The following is a 14715-nucleotide window of genomic DNA, read 5'->3' on the forward strand; positions in this document are numbered from 1 at the left end:
CCCTACTCTTAAGCTTCTGAAATACATGGTAACTTTACTTACTGACCATACAGCCTGAACAGTACATTGGAGATCAATGACCTGGAAATTAAGCTGTTCTAAATGTGAGTCTTAAAGTGATTAGGGCTGAAATATGATGGGGCCCTTCTGAATAGCAGTCACATAAAAGATCTCTCATTGTAAACCTCTCCAGGGTCTTAGAAGTGTGGTAGTGGAAACTTCTTGACAAGGACTCAATGCCTTGGTCAAGAATTGTCTAGTCTCTGCCAGGCTTCAGAGTATGATCTGTCGTTACTAAAAACACTTAGTTAAATGCTTGTATTCCTTGTTCTACTTTCTCTTTGGTGTTTTACTGTTGTTTTGTTTTTACTTCAGGTCACTATCAAATAATAAACCTGATATGTTACAGCAACGTGTTGTGTATCGCAAGTGTCCTGAATGGAGTGTTAATACAGCTGAGGTTTGCTAACAAAATCAAGAACTCACAATGTATTCTGTTATTTATATGTCTACATTTACTAAAAGGTTCTAGAACTAGAGCTTAGGTCATTCCTCCGTTAGTAATTGTTGGAAACTCTTTGGGGGAGAATTGTGTGTTGCTGGCTTCCAGGATTAACTAGATACTTCATTTTAAGCTGGTCACGGATTGCTGAATTTTGGCAAAAAAGCAGCAGCAAAGATCTAAAACATCAAAGCTGTGCTGTCAGGGTCTCTAATCTGAGCTGATCTGCTCTCTTTGAAATAATGGTTTATTGAGTTAAAAGATCCCTAGAAAACTTAATTTTGGTTCTCCTTGACATACTTGGATCTTGCTGTCCTTGTAGCTACTTGCCTTACCTCTTAAAGTTGAGGGCTTTCTCAGCGTTACTTGCAACATGGTCTTTCATCAGCGAAGATTACGGTTTAGCGTCGCGTAACGCAGATGTTTTATTCCAGTTAACAAAGCAGGCACCTACGAGGTTAAGATCATAAAGTGATGGAATTTACTTGCGTTTTTGGAATAAAAATGGGCTCTACGGAATTCCAACACGGAAAGAAATAGATACTAAGTTGCTTTTCTGATGGCAGCGTGTGACCTTGTATACGTTAAAGCTGGAAATGTTCCATTAGCTCTTCCTGTGGCTCCTCAGGAGGCAACAGCGCTAGTGCAGGGTAAAAACTGTCCGTGGTACAAGGGCGTTAGGTGTGAAGACGACAGTGTAGATGGCATGACCGCTTTAGCAGGTCAAATGGCAGAAGTTGTTTCTGGGTTTTGGAGATTAGTGGTGTGGGAGGATGGAAGAAATACCGAGATGGAGAGAGCGTGAGCGATCCTAACTAAATCTCTTCTCCAGAGGAATTACACAGACCCTCGAAATACTGTGTTGCCTGCTGGAATGTGTCGGTCTTATTAATCATAACCTGGATCTTAGAAGTTTATCCTTTAGTAATAAAAATTGGTTGTTGCGTTGGTTTTGCTTGACAGTCTGTTTTCTGCTTGAGGCTTTTGTGCTGCTGCTCCTTCCTTTTAACATCCTGGAGCGTTTCACAATTGAGCAATAGCTCTGAGCAGTATGTTGGTGGAATTATGGCGCTCGCTTTAGTAATGGTTTGCTCGCTGCAGTCTTCTAGTGATTCAGAGTGCTGTTGCCTGACTACCAGCCCTAATTATCTCAACACGTTGTTCCTATTTACTGTCACTTTCCAGGCTTCCTGTTGCTCAACACATTGACGAAAAAGCTCTTCCTCTCTGGTCGCGTTGGCTTGACATTTCTTGAGTAACTGCAGAGCTCTGCAGACACATACCCATTCAAGTCAAGTGAATGGCAGAGGCCTAAATCTGGAGTGTAGTTCTAAAGCAAATGAATTAAAATCAAATCTGTGTGGAGCCTTTCATGCAAGTCAATTTACTTTTTAAAATCCAGTTTTATCAGCTACTCAGCTCAGAATTCAACTTCAGATGTAATTATAAAATTCACTTAGACACTCCTTTAAATAAGTAGTTACTTATTTTTCCTATCTACTCTCTGAAAACACACAAAGGTGTTTTTGCTTGTGTTTTTAGGTTAGTGGTAAAGAACAATTAGCCTGGTTGGAATTCAGATTCTGGCAAAGTTTTAGTTTCTGTGTAGTCAAAATAATCTGTCTGCATCCTCTTTTATACAGCGATGAAATTTTTTTTTAAGCTTTTCACTGCCATAGCTGTTGTCACAACTTGTGCTTTCATTTGTGAAGGAAAAGTAGCAGTATGTTTCCCAAATAAATCGCTTGCTCCTTTAAAAGAAGAGCGGCCTTGGAAATGAACTTTGTACTTCTTTACTAAAGATTCTTTTCCTCCTTTTCCATTGCTTATTGCCAACTCATTCATGAACTACAAAACTACACCTTGGAGGATTTGGGGGTTTCCAAAATTGCTCAAGTTGAAACTCAAGCTGAGATTTACCTGGTCTTTGAGTTTGCAAGGTGTCTGTGGAAATCAGTTAGTAATTTAACTCACGGTCTTTCTCTTACAGGTCCTGGCCTGGTTTGAAGAAGGTGAAGAAACAATCACAGCATTTGTAGAGCCTTTTGTAATCTTACTTATATTAGTAGCCAATGCAATTGTGGGAGTGTGGCAGGGATGTGGATATTTTTACAACATTAAATCACAGATGTTTGGTGTTTATTTTGGTTTAGGAGGAAGGACTCTACAGGGTAGTGTTAGGTCCTTCATACAATTCAAGTGAAAGGTATTGCTAACTGGAGAGTCAACACACCATAAAACTTCTGTGCAGAAAGTGTTGACTTAAGGGTAAAACGAAAGCTTCAGAAGTACTGCCAAAAAGGCAAAGTGCCCATCAGTGTTTGGCCACACACTGGTGAACATGTGAATGAGACAGTCCAGAATGAAGGCCTGAATCCAGGAAATACATCAAATCTTGCAAAGTAAGAAGCAATCAATTGCATCAGCTCACAAAAAAAGGGGCTTTGTCCAACTAAGGAAAAAAGGATGGAACACTTGTAATCTGGTTTGTCTGTTTCCTTTTGAGACAAATGCTCTGGCTTAGTACGTTTATTACTACGGTATTAATTCTTCCTACTTAATAGTACCTATTAAGTGTACATCTAAAGACTGCTTGTCCATCAAAAGGCAGAAGATTCAGAGGTAATGTCAGTCACGGGGTGACAGCATTGCCCCTCCAAGTGTCATTTTCTATTCAAGTCTTCATAAAGCAATTGTGCAAGGATTAATCTCAAACTTGAAACTTTGAGTAACTGTTCTGCAAGTAGTAATTTTAAGCATGAAGTGTAAAGTTATCTTGTAGTTTGGGGGTTTTCTTCTGTAGTTGTATACCCTGTAGTGTGCAAAGAATATGTGTAAATACATATCTATTTCTACAAGCAGCAAACTTAATTGTGAAACGGAATTGCTGTACTGACTAAATGACTCATTCTCTTGTTTTAATGGGCATGGAAAACAAGTCACAGTACATAACCTCCACCCATAAATGTATCTGTTTCTACAGGTACTAGATACGAGCAACTGAGTCATTGCCTTAGCTCTGCCCTGCTCAGCCTTTCCCCTTACACGCACTTTTCCCCAGGTGCCATCTGCTAGTACTGCAGTGGTTGGCAAGGCAGCCTAACTACCGTAACTTAAACTGAGAACGAAAAGATATAGTCTAACATGCTGAGCTGGCTGTCCTAGCTGAATCGTGTTTAATTCTTCTTTTATTTCTCCTTTTTGAAGGAAAAGTTCTGTTTAACCTTCCATTTGTAGGACTTTCGGTGCCTTTAAGGTTTTGCCTAATGCTAACTCGCAGTGAATGCACAGAGAATCAATATCAGCACTCTTGTGCTGAGGAGCAGAATTCATTTACCTGGTGGAATATGAGGCTAATATTAATTATAGCTTTAGGGGTCAGTACTGGTATCTGCACTTCAGAGTGACTTGATTTGCTGAAACGAAGTTGGTAATGTGCTGTTTGAGTGTTGTCTTAATGTGACCCTTGGTTTCTATCAGTAAGTGAAATTCAGTCCACTCCAGTCTGAGTCGAAGCTGGTACAGCTGAGACAAGGCTATATCCATCAGCCTTAATTCTGCTTATTGCTTTTCTATGTCAAAAAGCATCCGTAAGCTATATAGAGCTCTTCATGTGGCCTTCCGGTAACAGGACAGGGTGGATATTCTTGATGGGAAACGCTGCAGGGTTTGAATAAACAACTTCTAGGTTCTAAATGCCCGCTAATGTCTGAATTATGTTGTAATGATTTCCAGTCAGTAACCTCATAAGGGGAGGGGTCACATAATTCTCTGTATTAATACATGTAGCTAAGCTGAGTCAGTAGGATTCGTGTGATACTGCATCTGAAAAAACAGATATATGACATATGTCATTTTCCTTGAGGGTTTTTAAAGTTACTCGTTTTTGCTGTCTTTTAGGAAAGAAATGCTGAAAATGCTATTGAAGCTCTTAAAGAATATGAACCAGAAATGGGCAAGGTGTATCGACAAGACCGAAAAAGCGTTCAAAGGATTAAAGCAAGAGACATCGTGCCCGGCGATATTGTAGAAGTGGCAGGTTAGACTCATTTATGTAGTACGTACGTGTATTAGCGTGTTATTGTTGAATTGTTGGGGGGAGCCTTGTCTTAATGATTTGGGGCCCGGGGGCGGGGGCCTAAGATGCCTAAGTACACGCTTTCCTTACGAACTGTCTTGCCTCTGTTCATCTGTAATTACCTTAAATGTGTGTTTGCACTGCGGGGATTGTTTTTCAAATTGCTGTTTAGTTTAATTGGTAGGTCTAATAGCAAAGCATCTTAACTTAGTGTTAAAACCTGTTAGTTTTAACACTCAACATGACTCTTAAAATTTCATTTTCTAAAGTCTGGTTTCAGAGTGTCTTGTCAGGTTTTGATCACAAAATACTCTCTTCCTTTCTTCTTAATGTGTGCCATTTCCTTAGCTTCTGGAATACAGATTTTTGTTTCTATTAGCAATGCTCTAGCCTTTGTCTCGGGAAAGCTAATTTCATCTGGAAGTTTTTCCACGAGCTTATGCTCGTGGTAACAGTGCCTTTCAACTTCTCTTCACAAATGTCTTCCTGTGTTCTCTCTGCTAGTATGACTGGCATGTGACATCACTGTTACCATATAGCTAAAACTCCTTCATTTTGTTGATAATGCCATACCAATAACTTTTTCTCTAAATTGGACTTGTCAGTGACTAATAATTTTATTCCTTCCCAGATAAAACTAGGTGGCTCTTGCTAAGTGTCAGGCATGATTGCATTCTTGTATTTTGTAGGTCATTATCAACTGAGTGATTGCTCCTTTGGGGGCAATTTAAGGTGTACATCAAATTTTCTTTTCACTAGTGTCACTTTGCTTTTAGAGGTAGTAGCTGTCTCAAGAGGAGATAAATATATACCCTTAAACTTGACTATCCTCCTATTTTAATTAGCGGGCAGAGAGAGTATGCACTCAAAATGAAGTTGCTGTTGGCTGGCTGCCCAGCTTTCGTTCCTGGAGAAACTTTAACGTTCGCTGAGCCCTGTCTGAGGCCTCTGTTTTCTGCATAGGATGGTTCAGCTGCAGCAGCCCTGGCTGGGGTAGTTCAGAGTGAGAATCTCATGAAGGTGGAAGCTGGTTTCCTCTTAACATCTGTTGGTGATAGCTGAAAAAGGGGTGAATTATGGCACCTCATCGCTTAGTCTGCTCTTCTGACTTGCTATTGCTGCACTGTACAATCAAATCCATGAGTTACACAATGAGGTTTTGTTTCAGTAGCTGATGTTTTCTGCATCCTTTTGAGGCAAACAGAACAGGATAAATTACAGATTCTGCAGTAGACATTGGTCAAATCTTTATGCCGTTTTTAAGTGTCGGCAATAGAATGGTTCTCTTGGAAGCAGTTTATATCACGGGAATACATTGGGGTTGTATTTCTTGGTACTTTAAGCAGTGTTGATGGAATTGGAAGATGATGACTATGTATTTTGTACTGGTCTGGGCTAGCTCACTAAGGGAAAATGCTGGATTTTGCTGGTGTCTACAGCTCGGAAAATTTTCTGCTTGATTATTTGCTGGTTTGGGAGAGGTAAAGATTTTATGTTCATCTTGCAAAAAAAGAAATTTGTATGTGAAATACCCAGGGGATGTGTGGGCTTTTACTTACCTCGCTGCGTGTTATCAGTTACTTGTGCCATCTCTTTAAAAGGCCTATGTCTGAAGGAGAGAAAGGAATTGGAAATAATCCACTGACTAGCATAGCTGTGACACTAGGCTTTTTTTTTAAAAGGGCAAGGTTTAAAAAGTAGTATGTTTATGTAGAGAAACAAAAATTATCCAGCTTTTATGACTGTCCTTTAAGGTACGTGGTTTATCTTGTTGACTGACTGTGGAGGCTCATACTGGTTAAAATACTCACATAAACGGATAGGTCAAATAGTTCCAAGCTAGTCTGAAGACCTCGGCGTATTTTTATGTTGGCAAATAGAATCAACTGCAGCTTCAAGTGAAGGTGACTAAGTGTAAGTCAAGTGGATATTTAATACAGAAATAAGTGCTTCAATGTAATACCCGCTCTGATACTGAGACAATAAATTCTAACTTGTGGGTAGACAATGATGAAAATTTAATTGTAATCAAATCGGAAAAGCTACCGAGCAAGTAGAGAAGAGCAATACACTCTGTACCAGCACTGATGTCAAGACCTGGAGGTGAGAGAGACTGTGTGCATGCCTGTGCCTCAAGCGTAAGAGTATTGCGATGGCCTTTGACATGGTGTTTGCAAAAAGATGACCATGTAGGGAAGTGACAGAGCACTTCATCCTGGGATTTATATCTGGGTATGGAATTCTGGGCCAAGTGCCAATGACATTTGTGTGTCCAGGCAAATATCTTTGAACTGAGTGGCATAAATAACCAGGTGATAGGTTTCTCCCCTATGCTGATACGTAATTTTGAATAGCTTTCTACAGGTCTTCCATTGCAAAATAGTTGTATTTAGTGCTATAACAGCATTGTAGATTTGTTGTAGCTATCTGTGGGTCTGACATGGAGAACTCTTTCATCCAGAAACTGGTAGATGGTTTTGCAGTCTGAGGGAAGTGGGAGAATCTATTTGCCTCTTTACGTTACAAGAGTTTCCTGAGAATAAGGAGCATTGAACCATTTCCAAAGTCACTTGGTATTTTCAGAAGTTTTGAACCCACTAAAGATAACCTGGTCGGCTCAGTGTGACTCAGTGCAATAATGGCTTATACTATTACTTTTTATTCTGGCACCTTAGGCTATTTGTAAAGTTTGACTGAGTTCGTTATATAGGCTATTAGGTTTGCCTTGTTGCTTTCTAGAATAAAGCTCCTGGAAGATCCTGTCTTTAACTGATCTGTCAACAGAGGAAACAGATGCTGGTTTATTTGACTTGAAGTAATAGGGGGAAAGCGCAGGTCTGCATTGTCACCTTGCAGTAAATATGGAATAACCTGAATTAGATTATCCCTCAAGTGGCAGATAACCGACTGTTTTATGGGTCTCTTGAGGATCAGTGTGCATACAGATACTGCAGAACTCTTGATGAGCAATTACTGGTCCTCATGCCTAGTAGCTGACAAATTCAACGTCAGTGCTACGTGGAAATGTTGCAGGTCTGCTAGCAGGCACTATAGTCCGCATTTGCTCAGACTGTGCAGACGTTAATTTCTTAACTCTAGGTATTAGGGCGACTTTCTTCCATGTCCACTTGAGCAGAGATGGTGGAAAAGGTACTGTACAATCAATGGGAACTCTTTGGGCTGAAGCTTGGGGTTACAGGTTTGGGATGTATGCCTTAAATTTGCTTGCAGACTTCTGGTGGGCATCCTTCTCAGAACTGGAGTGTTTTAAGAGTTACTAAGCTACACTGTTTGTTTCTTTGAATTGATGAACTGAAAAAACCCCAGATGCTGTCCTCAAATGGCTTTTCAGTTGGCCCGTCTTAAATGGATTATCGTGCTGCTATAAAAGTTTATTGGAGGATGTGTTCCACATTTGTAAGTAGTGACCCTCTTGGTAGATTAAAGATGCCCTTTGTTTTAGTGGAGTTTTTGTTTGCCTCAGTTAAAGTAACATTTTAAAGAGAAACTTAAACCAGCATGGCTTTAGTTCTTCGAAGTTTTGTGTGAAGTCTAGTCTGACGAATTGGGATAAACTAGTTGCAAGCAATTTATTTTTGAAGCAGCACAATTGGGAACAGAAATGAGCTTTGTTCACTTCCATTGTATTTTCCTGTGTGAAATCTTCTATTTTGAAGATACAGAATATCTGACTATTTGCAAATGAATAAGTGAATGTTCACTAACTGCAAACTGACCAAACTGGAGTCGCAGTAGTTTCTCCTTTCCCTGAAGTGCTGAATGATGGTTCTTGTCATGCATTATATTATCTGTAAGGACTCTACAGCTTAAAAACACAACAGACTTCCCAGAACATTATTAAATTAGCATGTATTCCAGAGACTGAAAGTTTATATCTGACATAAAGTATGCAAGAACTACTTTCCAAAGCTTTTAGTTCTAACTGCAGAGCCCTTCAAAGACTTTTCCTAAAGCCTAGATGCCTTATAATTCAGGAAAGCTAAATTTTGGGGTGAAGAATATTGGAAAAGAAGATTCTTAAGGTGAATTACATCAGTCTCCAGTGTGATTATGAAGAGCTACACGTTCTCCCTGACAGTCTATGCAGCAAACATTGGCGTTACAAATCTTACTCCAAAATACCTGGGTCCCTGTGCCTTGTTACTTTTCTAATAAGTAGAATAGATTTGCAGACTCAATGGTAGAGATGCAGGAACATTGTCTTTTGAAAAGTATTGAGAATGCTTTTGAACCAGAAAAAATGTGAAAGTAAGATCAGTGGTTAATAAATACATGTACAAGTAGTGCATAAGTCAGTGAGCCTTTTGGCTGTCAAACTCTAACACGGCAGAGGCAGTTTTGAGATAACCGGGCACAGTCCAAACTCCATTCCATACTCCTGAAGTCTGGAGTTGTGAGGTTCAAGTCTGGGCACAGCCTAAACTAGTGACACTTCCAACACATGTTTGAAAACTTATGAAACATATCTCTAATTTTTTTCCCCATTCTCGAGCATTTTCCTCCGTATTTGCCAAACCGTTAAGTAAAATTAAAAGCTAAAGCTAGGCAAATTCAGATTGGAAATAAGTGCAGGCTTCTAGGCAGGGTACCTGTGCGTTGGCACATCTTATTTAATGTCCTGGTGCCCTCTTCAGAGAGAATGACACTGAGAAGTATGTTTTTACAGGAGAAGAAATGAAATGGGAATCATTCAAGTCTTATGGACTGTTTAATGCATTGTATCAGTTTTTCTCAATATAAGCCTCAGTACCAACCTTAAACTGTTTTGCTCCCGGAAAGCTAAGCTTCTTCTGTCTCTTTGGTTTTCATTGATAAGGAGACAGTTAGTGTTCTGTCTGAAGTTTTTCTTAACTTGAACTCTTAACAGTTCTTGGGTTGAAATAATCGTATTTCTGCATACAGTAAGCTCCGTGGATATCGTCTGTCTGTCCAGAACGCAGAATGGTGTATGATAGAGAAGGACATTCCATGAATGTTATCTAATCTGTAGCATGCATCATAACTGCAAGGAATTAATGTGTTCAAATGTATTTTTCTGGCATCTTGGCACTAAAAGCAAATGCTGTTTTACCAGTACGGTTAAAACCGAGTGGATCAGTGCTATTATAATCTTGTTGGAAAACAAAACTTACTGGTTTTGAGTGGAAACTCAGACTTAAAATGTTTTATAGTCGCTCTTCTAATTTTGATAATTTGACTCTTTTGACCTTGCATGAAAGACTAGATGGATTCAATAATCTTCCTCTTTTGTAGAGCTTCTAGGTTTTGGTAGCGTTTTATTATACCCTGTTCAGGAAGCGTTAAATACTTAAAACCTGTTACTACGGAAGAAAAATTAAGTTTCTGATGGTCTAAGGAAATCAGACACAATAAGAAGACTAGATTGTACAATGCAGGGGGGGAAGAGGAGTGAAGATGAGCTCGTGTTAAGGATGTTTAATATAAAAACCAGTTGTGTTGCAACAGCTGTAGTTCTAAATGGAAGCAGTCCTTGTGTTCGGGTGTACGTTTTAGCTATTACCGATCCCCAGCAGAAACAATACTCGGGTCTGGCTGATAAAAGGATGTAGCATCCCATCTACATCCCATCTGTTACTTGAAGGGTACTCATTTCAGCTATTAAGTGTTAAGGTGACACCTTAACTTCATGTAAGAAGTTTGAGTTGCCTCGGTGTATTAGTAAATAAACACACGATGGTGTGACATCTAATTTCGAGGGTAAGAAACTTATTTTGGAGTAAGAAAGGGAACTTTGAAATAACTGACTCTTAAATGGGCTGAAGATCTCATTAGGAAAAGTGGTTTAAGTAACTGTACTCATAACATGTAATGCTGAAAGAGTTAAAGAAAATAATTGCTAATTCTTAATGGTTTTTGACAAAAGAATTAATACTTACCTGTTTGCCCTTTTGATGGTAAAACTCTGTGTGGTGTATTTTGAATCGGAGATGTTTTAATAAGTGTGGTAGGTTATCTGCTGATTTTGATGGTATTTCTACCCTAGCTGGATAAAATTAGAGCATCCTAATAAAGCAGGAGAAAGACACTAGTGTCTTAAAAATACACGGAATGTGGCAACAATGAATTTTCATCTACTAAAACACTTAAAAGGGAGGAAAACAACACTTTTTTTTTTTTGTCCTTTCCATTTGGTGTTTTATGGAAGTTGTTTTGGGGAATGTTTTTACTCACTTTCAGGAAGTGTTCTTTGTGTTCCCGAATTGTTCAACCGTGTGTTAAAATAGTATCCCAGTTCTTCAGAACTTACCTAAAAATAAAGTTATAAAATAGGACAACAGTGGCAGAATAGTTTAGAGCCGTAGTGATAATCTTTATTGCAAAAGCCCAGTTCCAGCCCCAACCCGCTGATCGTGGATACAGGTCGATGCTGGCTTTGGTTAGTGATAAACATAAGTGATAGGTACATGTTGTATACAAACAACCATTCTGCCTCTGTTGACTGTGGTCACTTAGATGGGCTTTTTGCAGACGGATCACTTTCTTAGCCAAGAAGATGAATTGTTCTTATGACACTAACATAAGAAGCAAAATTTTTCAATTTTTCTAATGTACTTGTCTGTGAACCTCCTCTTAGCAAGTCTTCAGTTGTGGGAGGGATCTGGAGCAGTTAACAGAGCTGGTATCAGTGTTCAAAGTATACAGTTAAAGTAGTCGTTTTGCTTTGAGGACTTTTGTATGACATAGCGGCTTTTGGGGGCTAAAGTTGTTACTGCTTCCTGAGCCTTCCATCACCAGCAATTTTGATGAGATTATCTAGAATATCATTTGAGACTTGAAAGATAAGTACAGTCCTCTTATAGTCTTAAGTTTTTTTGTTAATACTCAGTTATAGCTAGAAATATGACTGGGGACTGAAATCCACATGGCTTTAATAGTTTATTTTCCTTTCAGCTTCATTGTTCGTAGAAAATGTGCCCCATCACTTCTGCCCGTCACTGCAGGCTGCTTAAACTACAGCCTGATCTAGCCTACAACACGCGAATAGTAGAGGCTGTAGCAGTCTCCTGGTGAGCATCTCAAACCATATTCTGACAGAATTCCAGAGGTAAATGTTTAGTAATATTGCTGTCTTGGAAACTGGGAAAGTAAAAGGCATATCAGTTTGGTATCAAAATTCTAAAATTGTAGGGTTCTGTGTGTGAATAAAAGGTTTCTGTGAACAAAGCTGTAATGATCTGAACCAAATCCTGCTCTCGCTCTTCCAAGAAACAGTCAGTTTTTTAGGTACCAGGATTGTTCTAATTAGTATTTAAGTATTTGGCTAAACTACGCTTTAAGAACATGTAGCTGGGCAGTTCTGAAAGCAGCTTAGTTGATTGTTGATTTCTTCAGAGCTGTTGTAGAAATCAAGTGACTACTTAGATGTAAAAAAATTTGGTTACAACAATGAATGCAAACCCTTCTACTGACTTACTTTAGGCATAAATCTGTCGGATTATATAGCAGCTCTGTACTGAGCAACACAAATTGCACATTCACCTTCTAGTTTCTTGTCTTTCAAACATTGGATAATCGTTTTATAGGTCTAGTGGAGTGAAATGTAATTGAATTAAAAATTAAATTTAAAAAAAGCCCAACAACCTCCCCCCAGTTTCTTTCCTGTGTTAAAGTATATGGAAAAAGGCCACCTACAGCTGGATGAGATCTGCCCTAGACTTCTCACTAGACATTTCCTGTGGGTTCCTATCTATCCTAGGATGGTTTCCTGTCTATATTCAATTTCAGTTATGTTCATGAAAGTATATTAAAGACTGTAAATGACTTGGTGTCATAGCTGTTATTTTGCTAAGAGCTGCTTAAAATAGTTCTGGAATTGACCCTGATGCACAGCTTTCCTGCCTATTGGAAATGCCTCGAGTACTTTACTACAGCCTTCTCAAACGGAGATGGTGAGTCTTAAATTGTTGAGATAAGCTTAGAAAGCTGCAGTATCAGAACAAATATAACGCTTTGTTTCTGGTGATTCAGGCAATTCCAGTGGTTTTCATGGAAATACAGATGCTTGATTGTCAATATGCTACTAGAGCAGGGGTCTCTCCTGGTGCTTTAGGTCTTGTAAATGTTGTTTGAGTTTGAACATCTTAGAGCTGGTTGGAAGTAGGTTAGAAAATTGCTCAAACTTTGCCATATGTTCTGTCTAGTTACAAGATGATTTTTTTTTAACAGCTTCTTTTTTGTTTTATGGATTAACTCTTTAACAGCACTGTCAGATGTGGTGGTGTATTCCAGTTGCCTGTCGTTTCCCAGCTGCTTTAAGTACTTTGGAAATGTTTATGCAGACTGGCAGGTGTAACACCACATTGCACTGAGGTATTCGCCTGTTGTTCAGTCATATCTGAAAACCAGCTGCTACTACATGTCTGTGTCTAACCCTCCTCGCGACATCAGGGGGGCATATTGAATAGTTTTGCCTTTTTTGGCCTAGGTCACTGTTTGTCTAACGCTATTTTCTCATGCTGCTCAAGGGCATTGTGGCTTAAATCAGTTTTCATGTGCTATAATGATACAAAAAAGGGGTTTTGTGACTATTTATTGGATCCCTTCATATACATATGCTTACAAAATCACATGTAAGTCTGGAAGCAGAACTACCCAACCTTGTGCTGATTTTAATGACTGGGCTTTCTTTTGACCTTACGAAAAGTCACGTGGAGCAAGTTCACTTCACATTTGAAGTAGCATTAAGTCTCTTCACCATTTTATTCCATTGTTTTTCTCTGAGTGGTCATATGTTTTAAGGCTGTAACATCACTGCGGAGTTTTTCGTGGTATTATTCGTTAATGTGCGTTATTGCCGATAGTTGCATAAGCAGTCCCTGTAGGAATTGCAGCTTGTTTTAATTTTACTGTAGAGACACAGAGTCCATCTACTGAGATCAGCTCTCTTCATCTGGTTATTCTCCCTCCTTTGTCTCTTTGCATTGTTTTATAGAGAGGAAGCTAACACTTGGATATTTGCAGCGTTAAATTACATTAGAAGTGTTCAGTTATATGTGTTCATTAGCAATATTGACATGCAGAATGTAGACCTTCACCCCATACAAGTCAGAAAGGTGACTCTCATTAATGTGCCTCAGCAAGTTAACTTGCAGGCAGCCGTTTATTTGCAGTAGTCACAAAATGGTGAAGGTTTAGCTCTTTTCTTAAAAACTAGGAAACTGAGAAAATAGGAAGGTGGAAGAATTAGTTCTGGGATGATAGAGATGCTGGAGCTAAACTGGCTGCAACACAGCTCTGGCAACAGCCGCTGTCACCTTTAGGAGCGTGTTCTTAACTTTGGTCATCTGCTGTCTCTGACATCGGGTAAGTGGAGGTTTTCTGGTTTGTGGGGCTCTTTTTCCTCCAGTGTTGCCTTCTGCAAAATAGAAATATATATGCTGAGATAAACATAGCATAGAGTTCGGTGAGAATCGTAACTGGGCTGTGGACTGTGGTATATTTGATAGAGTAGCGTTATTGAAAAATAAAGGTAGTGCGTGATCTAAAACTGAAACATCTGTCAGTGTTCAAGGTATAACATTAGAAGAGCAGATTTGCAGAAAGCATGTTATTCTCACAACTGGTGCCAAAGAAAGGGAAATACAACCTTTTCTCGTTTCTAAATAAGTAAATGTGAGTAACGTTCTGGTTGTTGGACAGCAGGAGACTGATTTTGGACATAGAGAAAACAATGTTGAGAAGACTTTCCAGGACATGTGTTCTGAAAAGGAACCTTGATTCACCTTAGCTACGGTTTTGGTTGTTTATAAATACACGTTCTGAAATTGATATCTTTCTCTTGAGAATGTTTTCCTTTTGCTGTCAAGAGGTATTTGTGTGACTAGAAAAACAACCCGGTGATTTACAGCTTTTCTTCGAGGTTAGTAGGGGAATACATCTTGAAGGCAAATCGAGATTGGCGAAGTATATTGGATACCCAAGAAATGGGAGTATCGCAAATCACAAAAGCAGTAATAAGCTGTCAGCAATCTTAGTTATGGGGACAGTTCCTGGAAGATCATTTTCCTGGCTGATAGAGGTTGGTTAGAAATCTCCTGAATAACAAAATTCTAACAGTCTTGTTTGTTTCTTTGTAGTTGGAGACAAGGTTCCT

General features: G+C 39.1%; 1 protein-coding gene across 1 annotated transcript in view; it reads left to right on the plus strand.

The window, feature by feature from the left end:
• The window catches only part of ATP2A2 (ATPase, Ca++ transporting, cardiac muscle, slow twitch 2), a 41070-nt gene that overhangs the window by 4748 nt on the left and 21607 nt on the right, over positions 1 to 14715 (plus strand). The window contains exons 3-5 of the mRNA XM_010131616.1: positions 2493 to 2595; positions 4401 to 4541; positions 14699 to 14711. Coding sequence (XP_010129918.1) covers positions 4454 to 4541; positions 14699 to 14711 — 101 coding nt within the window. The 5' untranslated portion in view covers positions 2493 to 2595; positions 4401 to 4453. The remainder of the gene's footprint in view (positions 1 to 2492; positions 2596 to 4400; positions 4542 to 14698; positions 14712 to 14715) is intronic.

This window comes from Buceros rhinoceros, unplaced genomic scaffold (assembly GCF_000710305.1).
Source record: "Buceros rhinoceros silvestris isolate BGI_N320 unplaced genomic scaffold, ASM71030v1 scaffold19622, whole genome shotgun sequence".
Taxonomy (NCBI): domain Eukaryota; kingdom Metazoa; phylum Chordata; class Aves; order Bucerotiformes; family Bucerotidae; genus Buceros; species Buceros rhinoceros.